The following is a 23,021-nucleotide window of genomic DNA, read 5'->3' as shown; positions in this document are numbered from 1 at the left end:
AAATTATGGATAATAAAGGTAAGAACGTGGCCATAAAAATATATTCACTTTTCTATTAATGATGAATAAAAAAATTATTTTGCTAAATAAATTTAAATCCAATAAAACTCAAATAAAAATAAATTAAGTTTTTTATTTTATTTTCATCACTTTCAAAAAAAATTATAAATAAAAATTAAAATAAACTGTAAAAATAAGATCAACACAACACATGTGTTATGTTATATTTTTTTAATATTCAATAAAATTTAGCATGTATTTACAATTAATACACATCTAGGATTAAAAATATTAACCTTTTTTATTTTTTAATAGAATATTAAATTTCATAAATACAATATATGTGTCTCTTTTATAAATATACTGCAATTTTCAGTTTTTAATTTTTTTTTTTTATTAACGTGGTTGTCCGGGTCAGCTTGCGCGCACCACAACTAATCCCACGGTCCACTGAACATCCTGCAAACCCAATAAATAAGTAAGATATTATGGAGATGATAGATATACTATACAGAAAGGATCCAATAAAAACATGAAAAAAACAATTTATCTCTCTTATTAGGACTCAAACTGAGATTCAAAGAAAGGTAAGCAGTCCCAACAGCTACTGAGTCACGACACTGCTGGTACAAGAAGAGAGAAGAGCAGGGTGGAAAAGGACAAATGCGGGGGGAGCACCGGAGCAGTGTACAATAAAACGCACGTGGTCCACACGTTTACGCGGGAAAGCCACCGGTTAACTGTAAAATAACGAACCGTGTTGTGGGATCTGTGTGACGTCATTATGGGGAGGACACTCTTGCTTCTTATCCACATGCAAATGCCACTTGCCACCTCATCGCTCTCTCTTTGTCTGATCGTGTGGTTTCTAAGAAACTTCTTGACGGTCTCCACTCGCCAATTACTCGCCTGGATTTTTTCAAGCCTTAATTAATCTTTGGATATTTTCATCAGATTCCATTTATAATAACATAGATAGAGTTAAAAATCTAGAAGAGATAAATACATGAATGACATAAATGCATTTGATAGGAGCGACGGCAATATATATAGAAAAATATTTGATGATGGGAATAATTAATATAGATATAAAATAAATTTAAATTTATAAAAAAATTAAAATAAATTTTTATTTTTTTAAAAAAATAGCGCGTATCTCAATATCCTGCAAGCCCAATGAACAGGTAAGACATCATAGGGGTGACAAACATACTGCACAGAAAGGATCCAATAAAAATATAAAAGAAACAATTTATCTCTCCTATTATAACTGAACTGAGGTTCAAAGAAAGGTAAGCAGTCCCAACAGCTACTGAGTCACGACCCTGCTGGTACAAGAAGAGAGAAGAGCAGGGTGGAAAAGGACAAATGCGGGGGGGAGCACCGGAGCAGTGTACAATAAAACGCACGTGGTCCACACGTTTACGCGGGAAAGCCACCGGTTAACTGTAAAATAACGAACCGTGTTGTGGGATCTGTGTGACGTCATTATGGGGAGGACACTCTTGCTTCTTATCCACATGCAAATGCCACTTGCCACCTCATCGCTCTCTCTTTGTCTGCTCGTGTGGTTTCTAAGAAACTTCTTGACGGTCTCCACTCGCCAATTACTCGCCTGGAGTAACGATTTTTTCAAGCCTTAATTAATCTTTGGATATTTTCATCAGATTCCATTTATAATAACATAGATAGAGTTAAAAATCTAGAAGAGATAGATACATGAATGACATAAATGCATTTGATAGGAGCGACGGCAATATATATAGAAAAATATTTGATGATGGGAATAATTAATATAGATATAAAATAAATTTAAATTTATAAAAAAATTAAAATAAATTTTTATTTAAAAAAACACATAGTGTATCTCAATTATTTTCAACTGTTCTATTTTAATACAATAAAAAAACTCTACCTTAATTTAGGTGTAACCCGATTGTCTCTGTATATTCTATTTTAATACAATAACAAAACTGTACCGGTGATATATTATTGTATAATATACAACTATTAAATCTATTATTTGTATGGTGTATTTTCATAAATTTATTTTTAAAAACCTCGATTATAAATAAATATTTTTTTATTACATAGCTAAAAAAAACTTTATTTAAAGCTCTTATCTGACAAACATATAAATTAAAGTATCAATTTTATTTTTTTAAAAAAATTGATAACAAGAACACTAATCTCACCGTCACAGCTGAGATGATTATGTGATACATCTGTCTGTATTTTTTTCATATAACATCCTTCCAGCTCATATAAAAGCATCATCAAGCTACATATTTATTACAAGTTCCCTGACAACGATTAAGACCATGTTTATCCACGCAATAAGAATTACGGTTTAAGCAAAATAAAATAATAATAATAATAATGTCTTTTAGCTTGAAAAAGACAAACGCAACCATGGAAAATATCTTGTGGCTTGAAACTTCTAAAACAGTAACACTGAGCTCCCCAACCTGAAGCCAACCCACGAGACCAAGTCCTTCGACTCTGACAGCCACAGGTTCATTCCCTCAAGTGGAAAATTACAATCCAAAACACACCCCAAAGGGTCAAAATCACACGTGTCCCTCCGAGAACCCACTTGTCTCCATACCAAATACAGCTGGTCTTTGCCGAAGCAAGACTCAGTCCCACTTTAGATTATTCCATATGTAAAAAAAAAATTCAAAATCTATGCGTAAATCGTGGCGACCTTAGCTGGCTCCTTATAACCACATTGCCGTGTGAAAGGCACACCCCCTTATTGCCCTTCCACCATAACATATATAAGGGAGCCCCAGTCTAGCACTAACTACTAACTTAGTGTGAGAAAGGAGTTCTCAGCTAGAGCATATACAATACTTCACTAGAGTGTTTTAGTTTCCAATAAAAGAACTCAAGAAACATTACTTTATGGATGTTTTCTGTAGTTATTCTGATCAGAACCCAATTGGGTCAATGAATTTGATGTCAGTTCATGACGAGCAAGAATGTTCTTATTCTTCTGTTCTTTCAGATAGTAGCATCACTAGTAGTGTTACTAAAGGAGTTCAACCAGGTGCAATTTTTTCTGATGAGGAAGTAATATTAGCTTCCAGGAATCCGAAGAAGAGGGCAGGAAGAAAGAAGTTTAGGGAAACAAGGCATCCTGTGTATAGAGGGGTGAGGAGGAGGAATTCGGGTAAGTGGGTTTGTGAAGTTAGAGAGCCTAATAAGAAATCAAGGATTTGGTTAGGGACTTTTCCTACTGCTGATATGGCTGCTAGGGCACATGATGTTGCTGCTTTGGCGTTGAGGGGAAGGTCTGCTTGCTTGAATTTTGCTGATTCTGCCTGGAGGTTGCCTACTCCGGCTTCCAGCGATGCTAAGGATATTCAGAAGGCTGCAGCGGAGGCAGCGGAGGCTTTCCGGCCGGAGGGGAGTCTGGGAGTTGAGTTAACGAGGGCGGGAGATGAGGTTGATCAGGTTGCAGGGACGGCGGCGGGGGATGTGTTTTATATGGATGATGATGCAGATTTTGGAATGCCAGGTTTGTTGGCTAATATTGCAGAAGGGATGTTATTGCCGCCACCTAATTATTGTGGTTATTCCGGTGGGGATAGTTTGGATAACATGGAAAATAATGACACTGAAATGTCATTATGGAGTTTTTCTGTTTAATATTTTTAGTTATTAGTAGAGTAATTAGGATGATAATTAAGGTAATCCGGACTTATATTTTTGCCAGTACGGATAAAATTATCAAATATTGTCGTACCTCTGGTTTTCTGGGCTGGATTGTTTGGTAGAAATCTGCAGCAGTGTGAAAATTTAAGCGAGTAATAGGATTTAGGGTTACTGTTAATAAATATTTGTGAAATTAATTACAATCGCATCATCATGTATTAATGACATTTAAACATGCGAAAGCTGTTTCAAGCCTCAGCTTCACCTTATGCTGCTTGCCCAATTTTCTATTTGTTTGCAGCTTCATGTGCATGTGCCGCATCACCCCCCCCCCCCCAAAAAAAAAAAAAAAAAAAAAAACTACAGTATTCCACCATTACCATGATTCCCAGATTAATAATGATACCAAACAGAAGTGGTCGAACTCAAAATAGTCCTCATCACCTTCTGCCTTTAAGTTCCTCATCAGCCACATTAAACAATTTACAGCGAAGGAGTCGGGTTCATTTTGGCTGGGAAGCAGGAAGCCCCGAACCTGTTTGCAAACTCTTAGTGCATGAAGACACTCTTCCTTGGTTGTTTCCTCGCAATTTTTCCTTTCAGCCATGGATATCATTTATTTGACCCTTTGGCATGGGCCAAAAAAGCCGAAGGAAGAAGAAATACACATCACAGCAAGGTTAGCAATGCAACCATATACGCTACCAGACCATTCGTTGCAGAACCAACTTCAACCTCCTGCAGGAATTACACAGTGCCAGTCTTCTATTCAGCCTGCCCAGCCCATCCAGACATATTCAACTATCAGAGGTAATCCAAAGTACCCTTAACAACTAATATTGTCTGATGCAGCTTAATGCTTGATTTAACCTGATACAACTTACAGAAGCACCAAACCTCAACCAAATTCTAACGAAACTAAACATTATGGGGTTCAGTTTTACCTTCCAAGCAACACTTTCCCAAACCATGATTTTTACAAGGCTAGAGAATCTTGCATTCCTCACATTATTTTATGCACAGTGATTTTACTCAAAACAAAATTCAATTCGCTAGCAGGAGGATATTCCATTTCAAAACATTCAGCAAACACATTGGAGAGTCACGCCTAATTATTTGGTCTCAATTATAGTCAGTCAAGTTCAACAAATAGACAACGAAAGTACTGGGCTCCCATATTCTTTCGAGACATTAAACAAACACATAGCTGACACTAGTTTACTAGCTGCTAAGCCTACGGTTTCACTTCTTCAATGACTCCCTCGTCATGGTCCAATAAGACTGGATCACTTAGACTGCTTTGATGCTCTTCCTGCTGCTGCTGCTGGTGGTGGTCAGAGTTCATCATCTGCTCCATGTCTTTTAGCCTGGTCCTTACCACATTTGTAACCAAAACTGCAACAATAAAAATCAATAAATGAATTCATATATAGGAGGATAGAGAAAAATAGAGGAAATGGGTTTTTCTAGGTGGTGATCTTACTGCCGGCGGTGCCGATGGTCCATAACCAGAGGATCTTCAAGCCTGGACTCGTCTCTCTCGGCATTTTAGATGAAGAAATTGTGCCTTTTCTTTGTTTCTCTTTTGCCAATTACTGAAGGATGATATGCTATTGGGCCGGGGGTTGGTTAATGTAATTAGATGGGCTTCATGTAAGTTAATTAGTTTAATTGCTAAAATTAGAGTAAAAACTTAAGACAACAATGAACAAACAACATAATCATGCAATAAAATATGCATCTATATAACTATAAAAATAGAGTGTTACGAATTTACTTTCATTAAATGTTTTTTTAATTCCAAATTTATTGCTGAATTATGGAAGAATCATCAAAGGAGACGAGAGAGAGAAATGACAAATTTCTGCAGTCCTTTCAATGATTATTATTGATTTTTTTATTTTAATAATTTTTTGTAGATATTGGCTTTTTGTATTTAACTAGATTTAAAGGTCTGGGCTATGCAAACGGCCAAAACTTTTTTTTTATAAGTAGAAAAAAATGTCTAGTTAACTCAAGTATGCCTTGAAATAGTACAACTCAGGGCAAAGACTTGTCATGTAAAAAAGGTTGATCTATGAATCAACTTAAAAGAAGAAGAATAACAGGAATATGTGATCAAAAAATAACTAAAAAAAGCAATTAACTTAAGATTATAACTAGTTAAATATTGGAAAAAAAAATAATCCAGGTCAGCCTAACGTAGCATGTCGCGTATACAAGCCATGAGATCAAGATAAATAAATAAAAAAAATCTAAAGTCGAATATCAAACAAATTCAGCTTCAAAAGATGGAATTCAAAAGAGAATCAATAAAACAAATAAAAAAAATCAAAGCACACCAAGCTTTTCAATCATGGTCAAGCGAATGATACAATAAAATAGAAATCAGAAAACATCACATAGCTCAATTCTAAAACAACTTAAATTTAAAAAGAGTGATCCTAAAAAAATTTGAGCCAACCCACAAAATCTGTTGGCTAAGTGGTATTGAGATAAATGAATAAAAAAAAAATTAAAAAAAATCATAAAGCCTAGTATAAAAAACACTCAATCTTGAATGATTCAGTCGAAGAAGAAATTAATTCCTAACAAATGTTATTTTTGCGTTTCAAAAATACTTTTTAAAAAAATTAATTTTTTTTATTGTTTTCTTTACTTCAAATTAATATTTTTTTAGTGTTTTTAAATCATTTTGAGACGTTGATGTCAAAAAAAATTTAAAATATTTTTTTGTTGTTGAATGATAAAATTAGAAAAAAAGTCAATTTAGAAAACTTGCCAATGTAAATCCAACAAAAAACAACAAATAAAAAGATCTAAGACAACCCCATTTATTTTGAAAAATTACAAAAAAATCATATAGAAAGCAAATAAAAAAAACCATAGCCTAATCTTTGATATAAATGCTTAATGATGAAGTTAAAAAAAATCATCTTAAAAAAATAAATAAAAATAAACTAGTAAGGTAGAGCGAACCTCTAAATCTAGATAAAGATCTTAAATTCAAACCCATTAAATATTAAACTTAGATTAAATTAAAAAAACTTAATTCCCAACCAATTTTATATCGATTAACCAAAGTAAATATAATAAAAAATAATAAATAAAAATACTTTAGAAAACCCAGGTTATTTTTAAAATCAGTGAAAAATCATACATAAAAAATAAATAAGAATGATGGAGCCTAGTCTCCAATTGAATAATGTTGGAAGATTAAACTTAAAAAACACGAGTTTGAATAAAAGAAAAAAAAACAAAGGTAAATCTCTTAAATTTAGATTAATCTCTAAAACTTGAAACCTATGAAATTGTAGACTTAGACTTAGTCAAGAAACTCAATTCCCTGCTAATCTAATGTTGAAAGATAGAACTAGAAAAATTTTCAATTTAAAAAATATTTCAAAGTGAAAAAAATACTAATAAAAAAAAATAAAGATTAAATTTGACAGGAAAGAAAAAAATTAAGAAGAATGAAATTGTAAAAAAAATAATTGAAATCTTACCTCAAATAAAACAAATAGTAATTAAAAGAATGAAAATTCAATTAAAAAAATCAAAGAGGGATGAAACTAAAAACAATTTTAATTTTATAAATTATTTTAATTTTTTTTTGCAGATATTAAAAGATAAAATAAAAAAATCAACTCAAAGAATTATCAAATAAAAAAAGGAAAACCCAACAAGGAACTACAAATTAAAGACCCAAGATAGATGAAGTTATTTGAAGACCAACAAAAATATCAACAGAAGGCAAATAAATAAAAAGAACATAATCTAATCTCCAAATAAATAAATATTAAAAAATAAAAATGAAAAACATTTAGTTTAAACAAATAAAAATAAAAAATCAAGCAAATTCGATGTGAATCTTTTAAACCCGAAGTAATCTCTAAAACACGTAAGTCGTGAAATTCTGAATTCGAGTTCAATTAAGAAATTTAATTCCTAACCAATTTAATATTAAGAAAGAAATCATGAAAAAATATCAATTTTAAAAATTTGTCAAAATAAAAAAAAATAACAATTAAAAGAACAGAAATGAAATTTGATAGGAAAAAAACCTAAGAAGGATGAGATCGTAAAAAAATAGTTTAAAAATGATCCTAAACAAAACAAATAACAATTGAAAGAATGTAAATTAAATTTAAAAGATAAAAAAAAAAGAAGAAAATGAGTGAAATTAAAAAAATAATAATATAATTTTATAGATTATTCAAAATAAAAGAGAGAGTATTCCAAAGGACATACACCATATGTTAAGAAAAATAAAATTAAAAGGGTTGACACTGGATTTGAGGTGAGGCGAATAAAAAAAAAAATGATTATTGACACCAAACCAAAGATAAATTTGGTGCATGCAGCACTCCATCATTAAGGGAGCATTGAGACTTTCCTAACATTATCGTGAAACGTGATGTTTGGTGATTAGATGGCTTCAAGGGTGCCAATAAAAAACTATGATGAAAAAATTAAAAAATATTCTTAAAAAAAGTTTAGTAAATTTTAGATTTAAGACTAATTAGGTCATTTTACCATGCTAAAAAATGAGACTAAAAAACCCCTAAATGTAAGTTTTTATTTTTAAATTTTAGGGGTAAGTTTTTTTATTATGAAAAAAAATAAAAAGATAATTTTAACCCAAAAAAATTAAATAATAAAATCATGAAGGGAGTGTAGACTTTTCTAGCAATATTTGATGACTGAATAACTCTTCGGACACCAATAAGTTTTTTAAAATATTAAATATTTATTAAAATATATATAAAAAAACTTGAGTTAAATTGATATTAACAAAAAAAAACCATGACAAAAAAATAAAAAACCTCTTGGAAAAAAATTTAATAAATTTTGCATTTAAGAATAATTAATTAATTTTTCTATATAAAAAAAGTAAAAGACTAAAAAGCTTATTAATGCATAGCATTTTTTAAAAAAATTACATATTCTTCTAAACTAAACTATACTGATTCGAATAATTAAAGTTTTTTCAAGAATCTTGATTTTTTTAATTATGTGAAAAAAATATAAGTGAAACTAGATAAATAATTATTTTTCTTAATTAATTTGTGTTAAGATAATGATCTAATAAATTTTACTTATTTTCATAGCTAAAAACATTAACTATGATGGAATTTTCAAACAAATCAAATCATGATATTTGAAATAATTAAATAAAACATTTACCATGAAATATATTATAGTTATTCATATTACGATGCTAATAACATGGAAATGGTGCGATTTTATAATAAAAATAATTACAAGTGAATATTTTGTTTCCTTTTATTCATCACATTTATGAATATCTTTTTTCAAATTCATATAAAGTCCACTTAAGATAATTTATTTTACATTAAAAAATCACAACGCCATCTCTCAAATAAATAAATAAACAAACAAACAAATTATGTATATAGAAACAAAATCCACTATCTTCACATCAAATGCAATATTTTATCCCGATGTAATCTCTAAAACAGGCAAGTTGTGAAATTCTGAATTTGAATTCAATTAATAAGTTTAATTCCTAACCAATTTAATATTAAGAAAAAAATCATGAAAAAACATCAATTTTAAAAACTTGTCAAAGAAAAAAAAACAATTAAAAGAATGTAAATGAAATTTGATAGGAAAAAAAACCTAAGAAGGATGAGATCATAAAAAAATAGTTTAAAAATGATCCCAAACAAAACAAATAATAATTGAAAGAATATAAATTAAATTTAAAAGATAAAAAAAATGAGTGAAATTAAAAAAAAAAAACAATAATATAATTTTATAAATTATTCAAAATAAAAGAAAGAGTAATCCAAAGGACATACACCATATGTTAACAAAAATAAAATTAAAAGGATTGACACGGGATTTGAGGTGAGGTTAATAAGGAAAAAAAATAAATGATTATCGACACCAAACCAGAGATAAGTTTGGCGCATGTAGCACCCCATCGTTAAAAAAGCATTGAGACTTTCCTAATATTATCGTGAAACGTGATATTTGGTGATTAGATGACTTCATAGGTGTCAATAAAAAACTATGATGAAGAAATTAAAAAAATATCCTTAAAGAAAGTTTAGTAAATTTTGGATTTAAGATTAATTAGGTTATTTTACCATGCTAAAAAAGTGAGACTAAAAAACCCCTAAATGTAATTTTTTTTTTAAAATTTTAGGGGTAAGTATTTTTATTGTGAAAAAAATAAAAAGATAATTTTAACCCAAAAAAATTGAATAATAAAATCATGAAGGGAGTGTTTAGACTTTTCTAATAATATTTGATGACTGAATAACTTTTCAGACACCAATAATTTTTTTAAAATATTAAATACTTTTTAAAATATATATAAAAAAACTTGAATTAACTCGATATTAACCAAAAAAAACAATGACAAAAAGATAAAAAACTTCTTTGAAAACAATTTAATAAATTTTGCATTTAAGAATAATTAAGTAATTTTACTATATATATATAAAAAAGTAAAAGACTAAAAAGCTTCTTAATGCTGATCGACACCAAACCAGAGATAAGTTTGGCGTATGTAGCACCCCATCATTAAAAAAGTATTGAGACTTTTCTAATATTATCGTGAAACGTGATATTTGGTGATTAGATGACTTCATAGGTGTCAATAAAAAACTATGATGAAGAAATTAAAAATTATCCTTAAAGAAAGTTTAGTAAATTTTGGATTTAAGATTAATTAGGTTATTTTACCATGCTAAAAAAGTGAGACTAAAAAACCCCTAAATGTAATTTTTTTTTTAAATTTTAGGGGTAAGTATTTTTATTGTGAAAAAAATAAAAAGATAATTTTAACCCAAAAAAATTGAATAATAAAATCATGAAGGGAGTGTTTAGACTTTTCTAATAATATTTGATGACTGAATAACTTTTCAGACACCAATAATTTTTTTAAAATATTAAATACTTTTTAAAATATATATAAAAAAACTTGAATTAACTCGATATTAACCAAAAAAAACAATGACAAAAAGATAAAAAACTTCTTTGAAAACAATTTAATAAATTTTGCATTTAAGAATAATTAAGTAATTTTACTATATATATATAAAAAAGTAAAAGACTAAAAAGCTTCTTAATGCTGGTTTATTTATTTATTTTTATTTGAGGGGTAGAAATTTTATTCTAAAAAAATAAAAAAGATAATTTTATCCCTATAAAACTTGAAAATAACGATTATATCATGATAAATAGCTTAAGTGCAATTTCATCATCGTGAAAATTAAATAGTATTTTGTGCCTTCCTCCTCCTTTAGTTTTTTGTAATGACAATTCAAAATAATAAAAAAGTTGCTGCGCCAAACTTTTGGGGTCAAAATAAACTATAACCTCCAAATCCCTGCTTAAAGCAACATCACTCCTGTTCTTCACTGAACTTAAGTAAAAACCATGAAACCCACCATATCTATAAACAGAAAACACACTTTATACAAAAATGTGGTTACCCCAGATTCTTTAGACAAAAATGAAAATGAAGAAGTATAGTGATCTAAAAGTTGAATTTCGTTGCAGAATCTATACAACATCATGAAATAATCAGATGATCACTAATTGAAGTGCTAATGTAAGGGCCAGCAAATGCCTAAGCATTTGGGAAAAAGGTATACACAAGGAACTGCAGTTCAGATGTTCAACAAAGAGGTACTTAATGTGCTTGATGCTGTCAAAAAAATCATTTACCACAAGCATTAGGGTAGAGAAATTCTAGTCTGCTTTCTTGTGGAGACTTGATGTTCTAAACTCAGCATCATCCTTCGCAAAGCTCCACCAAAGATATGTCAGTAGGATGGTAGTGGCATGCCAGAGAGCATGAGCATCCACAAATCTGTGGTAAGGCGGGAAGTCATATATTTCCAAGAGCATGGCAAGTCCGCCTCCAACAACAGCCACCCACAACTTAGACCAGGAAGGGTGGTGAGTGACACCAGCCCAAACTGCCCAAATGAGAAGCTGGGCTACGCCCGTGGCTACACAAACTTTCATGTTTAGACCTGCAAAATAATGGACCCGTTCAAAAACCACTTCCACTAGGCAAGCATATTATACCAAGTTTTAGACAACAATTCTTCCATCATTTCATCTTGACCCCCCACGTTTTGACCATCAAATGTGGTTTTCTAAGGCATGGGGGAAGGGAGGTGTAGGCATTTCAAGGGAAGCTTGTCCAGGAACAAAGTAGTTCCTTGGTCCAGGACTACCAAGTGGACAGTTGCATTGGTCACATTTCAGCCGCATAATATAAAAGTCAAATATGTAAATTTCCAAAGGATGAATGAATTTACATTATAGATATTATTAGCTCAGTCAACAGTTAAAAGAGACTACTTATTTGGTCTAGGTGCTAACAGATTGGAAATAGTGATACTACATAGCATGAAATTTAGCTTAATAGGATGCTAAGATGAAAAATGGCATGGCAAGAAAGGTTAGGCATGCATGTAAATGCAATGGAAAAAACTGCAATGGAGATTATTGTTAAGTTGTATTCAACAAAATCAGTGCTTGGAGCAACAACGACAAAATTGAATGCAGTTTGAGTACCCAAAACCAAAAAAAACGAGTACGGCAGAAGAGGTGGGACCAGGACAGAAGAACAAGTGTGACAAGACAGTCATAAATGGACCAAGACAAAGCTTATTTAAACAAACACTTAAAGTCTGAAATATCTTAGAGCAATATGCCTTATAGCTCCAGAATTAGTTTTAAATAAGGTCTATTATTTTTTCTCGTAGAGCAGGAAGATTAGAAGACAGAATTACCATAATCAAGGTTGTAGCAGTTCAGATATAAGATATGTGTAGTAACAAATGCAATCACTGGAGTAGAAACCATGACCCTGGAAGCCTCATTTCTCACGCTGAAAGCTCGCAGTATTGCCAGGATAAAGGGAAAACCCTAGTAATGCCACAGCAGACGAAAAATGTAGTTTCTCCGTCAACTCAACATCTCTGCAATGCAATGAATTATATTAACCAGATAACAAGGCAAAATAGAACGTAATTTTAAAATAGAAAGGAATGTGCATATATGCCATTGTCACATTACAGCTAAAACCAATGTTCGCTACCACGAATTAGCAGATTCAACATCTTCTTTCTCAATGTACTCTTTACGGTAATATCTTTTACCATGCTACAAAGAACGTGAAGGTAATATAAAATCTAAAATAGCAGCTGAAGATCTATCTTCCACCTTTCCAAATTAAGCACATATTCAAATTGTTGATAGGAAGGTTAGTTTGTCATGATTTTGAGAAGACAGCTTTAGGCCCTCTCCAAACAATTCTCATAATATTGATTACCGACTGTGGAAAACAGCACTCCAGAACCAGGAGTTCATAGATAGGATCCCATAGATGTTCCACAAGCCAGTATATTCATAATAATTCTTCTTACTAGGAGTCAGCGGCAACTTGTAGTATATCAGGATGAAAAAGGATACCCAACCATGAAACTGAATAGCGAGATTGAGTGCAGAGAAAGCAACAGAAACAGGTTCCTGAAAAGGCAAAAAAATATCAATGTAAGATAGGTGATCAATTATTCAGCATGGGTAAATCTTAATGTTGAACTAGAAATTACATATAGAAACCTGAAAACCATAAGCACGACGAAACAGCCATTTCCCATGATACTTGACAGGCTTCCCACCAAGTTTCTCTCTTTCTTCCTCCCTGGTGAGCATGCAGTGGTATCGACAGTCACTACAACAATCCCATTGTTTCCACTGCAGATAGAGTGGCTCTTGTAGATACCATGGCCCACCCTCCGAGAATTTACAGTGTTGGAAGCATTTTTCCCCCACACACCCAGTTTTCTCACACTGCTCCACACAAGCTCTGGTGATTGAGTAGCAAATGCATAATAAAAACTATAGTTAATTCCAATCCTAACAGAACCAAACTCAAACAAAATAGAAAATAGCACACAGGAAATAGTGGGGCCTAGGGGAGCTGCAAAAAAAATCTTAAACTTTATGGATGCTATTTATGCAACTGACAGTGATTATGAACAACATGACGATGAATGGCACCCCCTGCAGCCCCCAAGGATTGTTTTTTTTACCTTCTGCCAAAGCAAATACGCAACATCTCCTAAACATAGATACCCTCAAATTAGTCAATCCTCCAAGCAAAACTCTAGGACACCCTGGTTTTCTCTCCTTACTGCTCCTCACACATTGCCCGAAAACAGCAGAGAAGCTTCAAGTTTTAAACTCTAACCACCCCAAATTTACATCCTTGTTATTAAAGACCTTTCTAATAAATAAGTTATCAGCTGTAAGGCTTCTCATAAGCATGAAATTATGACACGCCAAACCATTATAAAAACTTAAAAGAACCCATTAATTGTAAGAATATCTAAAAACCAGTAAAAAATCTTTTCCGATTGCAAACCAAAATTTGACCATAAAACCATTGAATTTCAATTCATAAATCATTATTTCAGTACTAAATAGCCAGCATTTTTCACCTCTCAAATTCAAATTCACAGTCAAAACTGAACAAAAATAACTACTAATTACTAAATTCAGTCAATGATGCAGAATTTAAAGTCTAATTAACAATAAATATTAAAGACAAACTTTGACATGTAAAGCGGATCAGCATCACCATCACTCGCGTGAACCCCATCCATTAAGAGGACTACTATCCAAGCAAAGAGCAGAATCCGATGAAACGGCGAACGAGCCATCTGATTCGTTGACGGAACGATAAAAGTCAACACAAAGGGGGAAACAGGAAGAGACTTTTTCAGATTTATAAAAAATCAACGGTTGCTGATCGCGATTGATATTGGAGTGATGAAGGTTTGAATGATGATGATGGGTAGTTATACGAGCTCCATGGGAGTGAGTGAGGACCGAGTCAAGGTGAGATGATGATTGAGTTGAGGAGCGAGTTTTGGTTCGGGACCAAATAAAGCGAGGGAAAGGAATCTTGTGAAGAGCTGAGCTTTGAGGGGATTTATGAGGAGACACGTGGATTTGTAAATGTTTTGATGTTACTTAGTTATCCTTGGATTTTGAGTTAATTACGGGATTGTCTTCATAGAGTTTTTAGATGGAGTCGGCCGGTGCATGATTGTCGTTGATTATTGACCGTTGGAGGTTGCTCATGGCGTGAATAATTGGGATTTCTTCCTCACAAATTTGAAAAGAAAAGAAAATCTTATTGTTCTCAATTTAATAATTAACATTTGAATAATTCAGATAAAAAAAATTCACGTCGGTAATTTTTGGAATTATCATTTTTTTATTTACCTAACTTGATAATCTTTTTTACCCAATCGACAATTGGGTAACCCTAAATTTTCACTCACTATCTCAATTTTTTTATTTTCTTTTTTACCTAGGACCCCTCAAAACCCTCAATTAACTAAAAAACCACAGGGAAAGTTTTTACCATGTAAAATTAAATTTAAGAAGGATTACAAGTTAATTAGTTTTAAAAAATTATAAGAACGCGCACACATATATTTCTCAAAATTTATTTTGTCTTAACCTATTTTGAATAATTTCATAAATTATATATTCTTTTAAAATTTTTAAAATTTATTAATAGCATTTTTTAAAAAAATTACATATTCTTCTAAACTAAACTATACTGATTCGAATAATTAAAGTTTTTTCAAGAATCTTGATTTTTTTAATTATGTGAAAAAAATATAAGTGAAACTAGATAAATAATTATTTTTCTTAATTAATTTGTGTTAAGATAATGATCTAAAATAAGTTTTACATATTTTCATAGCTAAAAACATTAACCATGATGGAATTTTCAAACAAATCAAATCATGATATTTGAAATAATTAAATAAAACATTTACCATGAAATATATTATAGTTATTCATATTACGATGCTAATAACATGGAAATGGTGCGATTTTATAATAAAAATAATTACAAGTGAATATTTTGTTTCCTTTTATTCAACACATTTATGAATATTCTCTCAAATTCATATAAAATCCACTTAAGATAATTTATTTTATATTAAAAAATCACAACGCCATCTCTCAAATAAATAAATAAACAAACAAACAAATTATGTATATAGAAACAAAATCCACTATCTTCACATCAAATGCAATATTTTATCCCAATCACTATATTCTAAAATAAAATAATACCAAAATTGAATAATAAAAAATAGAGGATAAAAAATATCAATCCGCGTGTTAAATACGCGCTCATTATTTGATTCTCCTTTCCTTTCGTCTCCTTCCCTGTACTTTCTTACTTGCTCTGCATCACCAAAAACCATGGCCTCTGCAGCTCCCCCTCTCCTCCTTCAAACACTCCCCACTCGCATCCGCACCCCATCTCTCCACGCGCCATCCAAACTCAAATTCAAACTTCCTCCCTCCTCTCCTCATCTCCATCAACCCCGGCCTTTCCCGCCATTACTAAAACGGCACCGGACTGCAACGACAATCACTTCTGCTTACGTGACCGGACCAGCATCCGACCCGATTGTGACCGAACCGGACCACAAACTCGACCCGACCGATGACGATTCGTCTGTAACGGAGAAGGTTCAGTCAACGGAACTGATAAGTTGGGGTCTTTTGTGGAGTCTGTTGGCTAAGCATAAAGTACGACTCGTCGTTTGTGCTTTCACTCTTGCTGGTTGCACCTCTTGTACTCTCTCCATGCCTATATTTTCAGGTAACCATCACTAAGTTTATTGCTTTATGTTTTCGTCAAGAAGGTTTTTGATTTGTGTTGAATTTTATTTTGGTTGCAGGGAGATTTTTTGAGGTGTTGATTGGTGCGAGACCGGAGCCTCTATGGAGGTTGCTTAGTAAGATTGGAGTGTTATACGCTTTGGAACCGATTTTTACAGTGATCTTTGTTGTAAACATGAATACAGTATGGGAGAAGGTTATGGCAACACTGAGAGCTCAGATTTTTAGAAGGGTCTTGATTCAGAAGGTAAATGAACTTGTCAAACCGGGCAATTGGTTTTCTTAATGTGTTCAATGTTGAGTTATACGGTCTTTTACAAGCCCTTTTGTTGTTTTTTGTTGCAATGCAGGTGGAGTTTTTTGATAGATACAAGGTTTGTTACTGATGCTTGAGAACTTGTGTTGATGTTTGTTAGTGATTTGGACGTGATTAAGGATTGTATGTTGTGTTGTTTTGTGTTTCTTGCAGGTTGGTGAGCTTAGTGCTCTGTTGACGTCTGATTTGGGTTCGTTTAAAGATATTGTGAGCGAGAACATTTCGAGGGATCGTGGATTTAGGGCATTTTCTGAGGCAAGCCACTCTATACTAAAACAAAAGTGAGCTTTATGTAGCTAATCGTTTGATTTGGATGGAATTTACTTACATATTTGCTTTAAGTAGCATGTATTTCTGCAATAGTTTGTGTTGATTTAGTGCAATGCTGTTGCAATTGATACTGAAATCTTTTGATACAAATCTTGCCTGTCGTATCGTTTATAAATTTCCATTCATGATCAACAGTCAGAAGCTATGGATAATTTACATCTCCAGTATGTTTGTTGCCTCAACAGGTCACTGGAACCATATGCATACTGTTTGCTCTGGCCCCCCAACTAGCACCGATTCTGGGGGTTTTGATGTTTGCCGTGTCTATTTCAGTTGGTAAATATTTTTTTGTGAAAGTGATCAAGATTTCTACAGTGCCTCCTATATGTTCTTTAAGTTTACACCATTTATTCTTCATCACATAAATGGCAGTATGTATAGTATTAGCTTCGATAAATTTCCCGTTTTTAAGTTTTCTATTCATAATGTTGCCTATTCTGGACTGTAATGAGTTCATCATTAGTAATCTATTGGCAGTGATTTGCTGACATTTATATGTGATGAAACCTATCTTGTCTTTCATATGCTTTGCTTTCACCAACACAATTACCTATGACAATCCTTATATTTCTTTCTGACTTCTGTTTCCTTGCTTGCTGCTAAATGATATTTAAATTCTCAAGCTGTATACAAGCGATCAACTGTACCTGTTTTCAAAGCTCATGGAAAGGCCCAGGCATCCATATCTGATTGTGTGACGGAAACCTTTTCTGCTATACGTACTGTAAGTTGTTGGTAATGCTTTGTCACATAGTTCTTTTGACAGTCCTAGCTTGTACTAGTTGTTGACCATAAAGTCAGTTTGTCCTGTATGGAGTAATGAGTGTGGTAAAGAATAGGATGAATTTGTGCCCGATACTGAAAATAGCAAATTTACTGTCACAGGTGAGATCCTTTGGTGGTGAAAAGCGCCAAATGCTAAACTTTGGCAGCCAGGTAAATTGTAGGCTGTGGTTCTTTATGAAATTGGTGATTTCTAGATTGATTGTTCTGTTATTTATATCGAAGATGTTGGTAGGTTCTTGCTTATCAAAGAAGTGGTATAAAGCTCGGGGCTTTCAAATCTGTGAATGAATCATTGACACGGGTTGCTGTATATATTTCGTTGCTGACTTTATACAGTCTTGGAGGAAGCAGAGTAAAGGCTGTAAGCTTCTACCCTTTGACACGTCTCTCTAGCCTTTTAAATATGCATAATGTGATCCAGATTCCCAATTCAGATCCACTGATATTTACAGTCTACATGTAATATTAGTTTACATTCTGTCAACTTTTTGAGAAATTGATACACAATGTTGGTTTCAAAATTGTGACTTTTGAAGAATCAGCCTTTGATGAGGAAAAAGAATACAAACACTAACAAAAACAATAGAGGAGCTCATACTGTGCTCTGCTTCATGGATTCTATACAATTGGTGCACTTCTTAATGCATATTGCCTGCTTCATTATAACATGTTTGTTCCTTCACTAATTTTCCTTTTGATATGCTCACTGTGAGGCTGCTGCCTGATCACATTATTGGGTATATTTGATCTGTTGAATATATTTTACCTTCAGTTTTTGTGTATCGCCCACTGCCTTGAAAGCAAGATGTTACTTGACTTGATATCTTGAGACAAGATGATTGAAATAAAAATGACTGAGCTGTGCTCCAACTTCAATTCATTTTGCAATCAAATTGCTCTGAAAACCAAATGGCAAGATAAGGAACTATAAGAATAAGTAGGCAAGCTAATTTATACAACTATCACATTCCTTCTACCTATAAGAATAAGTAGGCAAGCTAATTTGGACACCAATCACATTCCTTCTACCTCTATTATCCCTCTGATTTTATTCGTACCAAACCTAAAGTGAGTTGCTATTTTGTTTTACCTGCCATATTTTATTGCTTGCAGGGTTTGCTCTCTGTTGGAACTGTTGCTTCTTTCATCGGATACACTTTCACATTAACTTTTGCTGTGAGTTCTATTTCACTCCTCCAGTATGTTACAATTTTCTACTCTTTGGTGTAGTCTTTGAATTGATTCATTTCTCAGGTTCAAGGGCTGGTCAATACATTTGGAGATCTCCGCGGAGCACTTGCTGCCATTGAGAGGATTAATTCTGTTTTATCTGGGGTAGAAATTGATGAAGCCCTTGCCTATGGTTTAGAAAGACAAATCCAGAAAAAAGAAGTACATGATGAGAAGATTAGTTTGTTCTTAGTTAATGGTTACAGCGGACAGAATCAAATTTTTAATACACATTACATGTCAGCCCTAAAATCAGCCAACACCGTGTGTAGCTTTGCTGGGTCTGGTGATGTTTGTCTTGAAGGTATCTTTATTGCAGTTCTCATTTACTTCCACGCATTTTCCACTCTTCACTCCAACTTAAGTGTTAATTATATTGTTGCAGGCCTATGCCCTCTTATTACTGTATTTGAACAGACCATCTCTTATGGAACTAAATATAATGGCTGTTCCAAATTAAATATGGAAGTCCAAAAAGAAATTTGAGAGAACTTTGTGCTTTTTACTTGTTTAATTTGAAGGTTGAAAGTAGAACATAGATTAAAGATTGGACCCTACATGTCAATCATCTCTACTCTGAATTCATGTTTTTTTTTTCTTTTTTCCAACTGATAATTTGTTATGCAGATGTGCACTTCTCTTACCCTTTACGACCTGATGTGGAAATCTTGAATGGTCTTAATTTGACTCTGAAATGTGGAACTGTGACCGCTCTAGTGGGCTCAAGTGGTTCAGGCAAAAGTACCATAGTACAACTATTGGCACGCTTTTATGAGGTTTAGTTGATTCTCAAAATTTTAATTTCTAAAATTAAATTGCAATTTTATTAAACCATTATAGAATGCTGGGAAATGACATACATCTCTTGTTCTTGCAGCCAACCAGAGGTCGGATTACAGTTTCAGGAGAGGATGTTCGGACATTTGAAAAGACTGAATGGGTGGAGGTCGTCTCCATCGTGAATCAGGTAATGTTTTGAATCGCCATATGTTGACTCAATGCATTAAATTCACAACATTTATGGAATCATCCTTGCATTCTCAGCATGGAGACAAAATACTTCCCATTGAATATGATTACTGAGTGTCTGTTGTTGCTGAGATGCAACTTGATTTGGTTCTAACCCAAGAGGTCGAATAACCTAGACCTTGGATTGTCAGTAGCGGGATGTTTTTGACAATCAAGTTTTTTAGTGTGAATTAGGAATTGTAGATTGCCAACTATGTCTACAAGTCACCACCTAATTCAGTAACCAATTATGTGTGGTAACCAAAATATTAGGCTGCCATGATTCAGAGAATAAAAGGAGCTTTGTAAGAAGAAAAGAATAGGCAAGGGAGGAAGGAGACTTGATTATTTCTTCTTGACTTTTTCCATGTATGCACACTTGTATCCTGCGTGTCTGTTAATGAGTACGCAATTTCAGCATCTCAGGAATAGCAATGATCAGAACTGAAGTCATATTGATAGTAGGGCATTGTGGGGGACTATGCACATATATAGCTGGTTGGTTGCTTGTGGCTTAAACTGTTCTGTTTGGGCCAAACTTGGAGTTTGGTCTGGAATGATTCTTCAGATCTTATGACAGGCAAACTTATGAGGAAACATGTTGTGCTTGTTATGAAGGAACTGCTTTAATTACTTGGTTCAAACTTTCTCATCTTTCTCAAAGCTAAGTATATACTGTAAACAGGAACCTGTTCTCTTCTCGGTATCTGTTGGAGAAAATATCGCATATGGGCTTCCAGATGATAATGTATCAAAGGACGATATCATAAAGGCTGCCAAAGCTGCAAATGCTCATGAATTTATAATATCACTTCCACAGGTTTGTATCTTGTAATTATGCGACAGCTCTACTTTTGCTTGTTTTGACCTTCATTTCTGAACCTTTATTTGGATTTTAAAGGGTTATGACACTCTAGTTGGTGAGCGTGGAGGCTTACTGAGTGGAGGACAGAGGCAGGTATGTCAATGAACTCTTTAGAGAGTGAGGAAGAAATAAGCGATTAATGATTATTTTCTGATCTATAATATTCAGTGAAAGAGAAAAGTGGTAAAATTTTATTCTCTGGTCTTTGTTCTTCAGAGAATTGCTATTGCAAGAGCTCTGCTCAAGAATGCACCAATATTAATACTTGATGAGGTAAGCTCTTTGTTTTCTTCTCTCTGGATATTTATATACTCTCCAAGCTTGTGTTGGGAATGCTTTGACTCATGATCCTTGAAAAATTGTCATGTTGTTTCACTTATTGCTCTAATGTGAGGGCAGGTGTTAGAAATCAAAAAAAATTCTTGTTTCAAGACTTGATAAGACATCTTGTTCTTTTGTTCAGGCCACTAGTGCACTTGATGCAGTTAGTGAACGTCTTGTCCAGGATGCTCTGGACCAACTAATGAAGGGCAGAACAACATTGGTGATTGCTCATAGGTTAAGCACAGTTCAGAATGCTAATCAGATTGCGCTTTGTTCTGGTGGGAGGATTGCAGAACTAGGGACCCACTCTGAGTTGCTAGATAAGAAGGGTCAATATGCTTCATTAGTTGGCACTCAAAGACTGGCATTTGAGTGACTGAAACTGCTAGACATAGATATTACCAATGGTTGAATAGAAAACCCCAGACAAACAATCATGTAAGTTTCTCGGGGAATTTCATCCAGCAGCAACAGTCTTGGAATTTTAAGTTTCTTCATTTTCTACTGAGGCCTAATAATTCTATTTTCAGAGAAACTGGTAGCAGGAAGTGGCTAGAGGAGATTTTCTGCCTTGAAAGTTGAAAACAAGCAAAAGCTTCTATTGATTCCGAGTCTCTTTTATTATTCCTCTATTCCTCTATATTTATACATCATATGTCACTAATCGGTTGTAAAGAACTAAAATTCGTAAAGACATACCATAGTTTCCACAGCAATAAATGATAGCAATCATCACAGCAGCTGTTCTTATCACGAGTCCATACTTCCTAGTCCATTATTTGTTTTTAGTTTAGTTTTTGTGCTTCTGTTTGCATTGATTAATTTATTTATGCATTTGGAACGCCAGGGATCCCCTGATAATGCCCTCGTGTCCAGGCACAGATCTGTTATGCTAGTAATGGAACATACAGGAGAGCCTCTGGTTGATAGTGTTCTATATTTTTCTGTGTAAAGAGATGAGCAGCTCGTGTTACAGCATGGAGGACTGAGTTCCTGACACCATCAAGGAGAGGTAGAAAAGGAAAAAACAGTACTGAGTTTGGCAAGGCATTCTGTGGGAAGACCGGGGAAGGTGTTCATGAACAGTTGCCACTCCAACCAGTCTGCATTTCCCTTCTCTTTCCAATCCTTCACCTTATCGTTCGAGTTGATTCCTCCCTCTGATGTTAGGACTGTCTTTACAAGCAGTGGAGGAGCTCTATAGATGGTCAAATTTTAAACTTGGTTAAAATTCCCATGATAATCATACATTATTGAAAATACTTGTTAATAATAAAAATCAAATAAGGGATCACAGTAAATTCTTGAAAGAAATCTAGGGACCAAGATGTATATGTGAAACATAATTTCAAGACGCCACGTGGGACACAAACTGACAAAATAGTGTAAAAAGACAAAAATATGACATAAATGGATGATATAAAAAAAAATAGTAAAAGGGACTTTTAAACACAAACATGGATACAGAGAAGCAAATCCCGTATGCACCGAGCCAAGAAGAAAATGTATAGTGGCTGCCAAAAATTTTCAGTTTTCATGTGGTAATCAAAATATTAGGGTAAACTTCACTTTTGCTTCATCAACTCTCTCTACATCTGAAGTTTAAAATTTCCCAATGTTACCCCTAACCTTCCTTTTGAATTTGATTCTCAATTTCTTCAGGCTTTCAGTTGTTTTTTTTTTTTAAAAAAAATATTATAGCATAAATGGGGATGTTTGAGAGGAAAAATTGGGATTAAAACAAATAAAATAAAAATATTTAAAAGTCAGCTTTTGTTGAGAAAAATA

At 33.0% G+C, this 23,021-nt stretch overlaps 2 protein-coding genes, 1 long non-coding RNA gene and 1 pseudogene across 5 annotated transcripts; 2 read left to right on the top strand and 2 right to left on the bottom strand.

Annotated features, from left to right (window-relative positions):
- Positions 1-2,809: 2,809 nt before the first annotated feature.
- LOC105137550 (dehydration-responsive element-binding protein 1A-like) lies at positions 2,810-3,874 on the top strand. The gene has a single exon (XM_011043331.1). It carries the CDS (start codon positions 2,908-2,910, stop codon positions 3,652-3,654), a length of 747 nt encoding a protein of 248 aa, XP_011041633.1. The 5' UTR covers positions 2,810-2,907; the 3' UTR covers positions 3,655-3,874.
- Positions 3,875-4,700: 826 nt separating this feature from the next.
- On the bottom strand, positions 4,701-5,481 carry LOC105137549 (uncharacterized). The gene is made up of 2 exons (XR_844614.1): positions 5,144-5,481; positions 4,701-5,055 (listed from the first exon to the last, which is right to left on the bottom strand). It is a non-coding gene; the product is annotated as an uncharacterized LOC105137549 (long non-coding RNA).
- A 5,579-nt stretch (positions 5,482-11,060) lies between these two features.
- LOC105137548 (post-GPI attachment to proteins factor 3-like) lies at positions 11,061-14,654 on the bottom strand (annotated as a pseudogene).
- Positions 14,655-15,875: 1,221 nt separating this feature from the next.
- Positions 15,876-22,547, top strand: ABCB28 (non-intrinsic ABC protein 8). 3 transcript variants are annotated; one of them, XR_844613.1, is made up of 17 exons: positions 15,876-16,354; positions 16,434-16,621; positions 16,725-16,748; positions 16,844-16,945; positions 17,206-17,296; positions 17,644-17,744; positions 17,906-17,956; positions 18,039-18,167; positions 18,920-18,982; positions 19,061-19,340; positions 19,664-19,812; positions 19,914-20,003; positions 20,730-20,864; positions 20,946-21,002; positions 21,126-21,182; positions 21,373-21,671; positions 22,081-22,547. XR_844613.1 is itself a non-coding variant. In XM_011043329.1 (16 exons), the coding sequence occupies exons 1-16, from the start codon at positions 15,949-15,951 to the stop codon at positions 21,607-21,609; spliced, it is 2,160 nt and encodes a 719-aa protein (XP_011041631.1). In that variant the 5' UTR covers positions 15,876-15,948; the 3' UTR covers positions 21,610-21,986. The 3 variants fall into 3 exon arrangements, 1 of the variants encoding a protein (XP_011041631.1); XR_844612.1 differs by lacking the exon at positions 22,081-22,547 and adding an exon at positions 21,764-21,986 and having other exon boundaries at positions 15,877-16,354; XM_011043329.1 differs by lacking the exon at positions 22,081-22,547 and having other exon boundaries at positions 21,373-21,986.
- The last annotated feature ends 474 nt before the right edge of the window (positions 22,548-23,021 follow it).

Source organism: Populus euphratica, unplaced genomic scaffold (assembly GCF_000495115.2).
Source record: "Populus euphratica unplaced genomic scaffold, PopEup_1.0 scaffold149.1, whole genome shotgun sequence".
NCBI classification, from domain to species: Eukaryota; Viridiplantae; Streptophyta; class Magnoliopsida; order Malpighiales; family Salicaceae; genus Populus; species Populus euphratica.
This window is presented reverse-complemented; position numbering and strand designations above follow the sequence as displayed.

What these genes read in the sequence shown, in the direction of transcription:
- LOC105137550 (XM_011043331.1), top strand. Translation starts at nt 2,908, where the DNA reads ATGGATGTTTTCTGTAGTTATTCTGATCAGAACCCAATTGGGTCAATG.
- ABCB28 (XM_011043329.1), top strand. Translation starts at nt 15,949, where the DNA reads ATGGCCTCTGCAGCTCCCCCTCTCCTCCTTCAAACACTCCCCACTCGC. An exon ending in CTCCATGCCTATATTTTCAG is followed by an intron (nt 16,355 to 16,433) that starts GTAACCATCACT and finishes TTTTGGTTGCAG; the next exon opens with GGAGATTTTTTGAGGTGTTG. An exon ending in TGCTAAACTTTGGCAGCCAG is followed by an intron (nt 17,957 to 18,038) that starts GTAAATTGTAGG and finishes AGATGTTGGTAG; the next exon opens with GTTCTTGCTTATCAAAGAAG.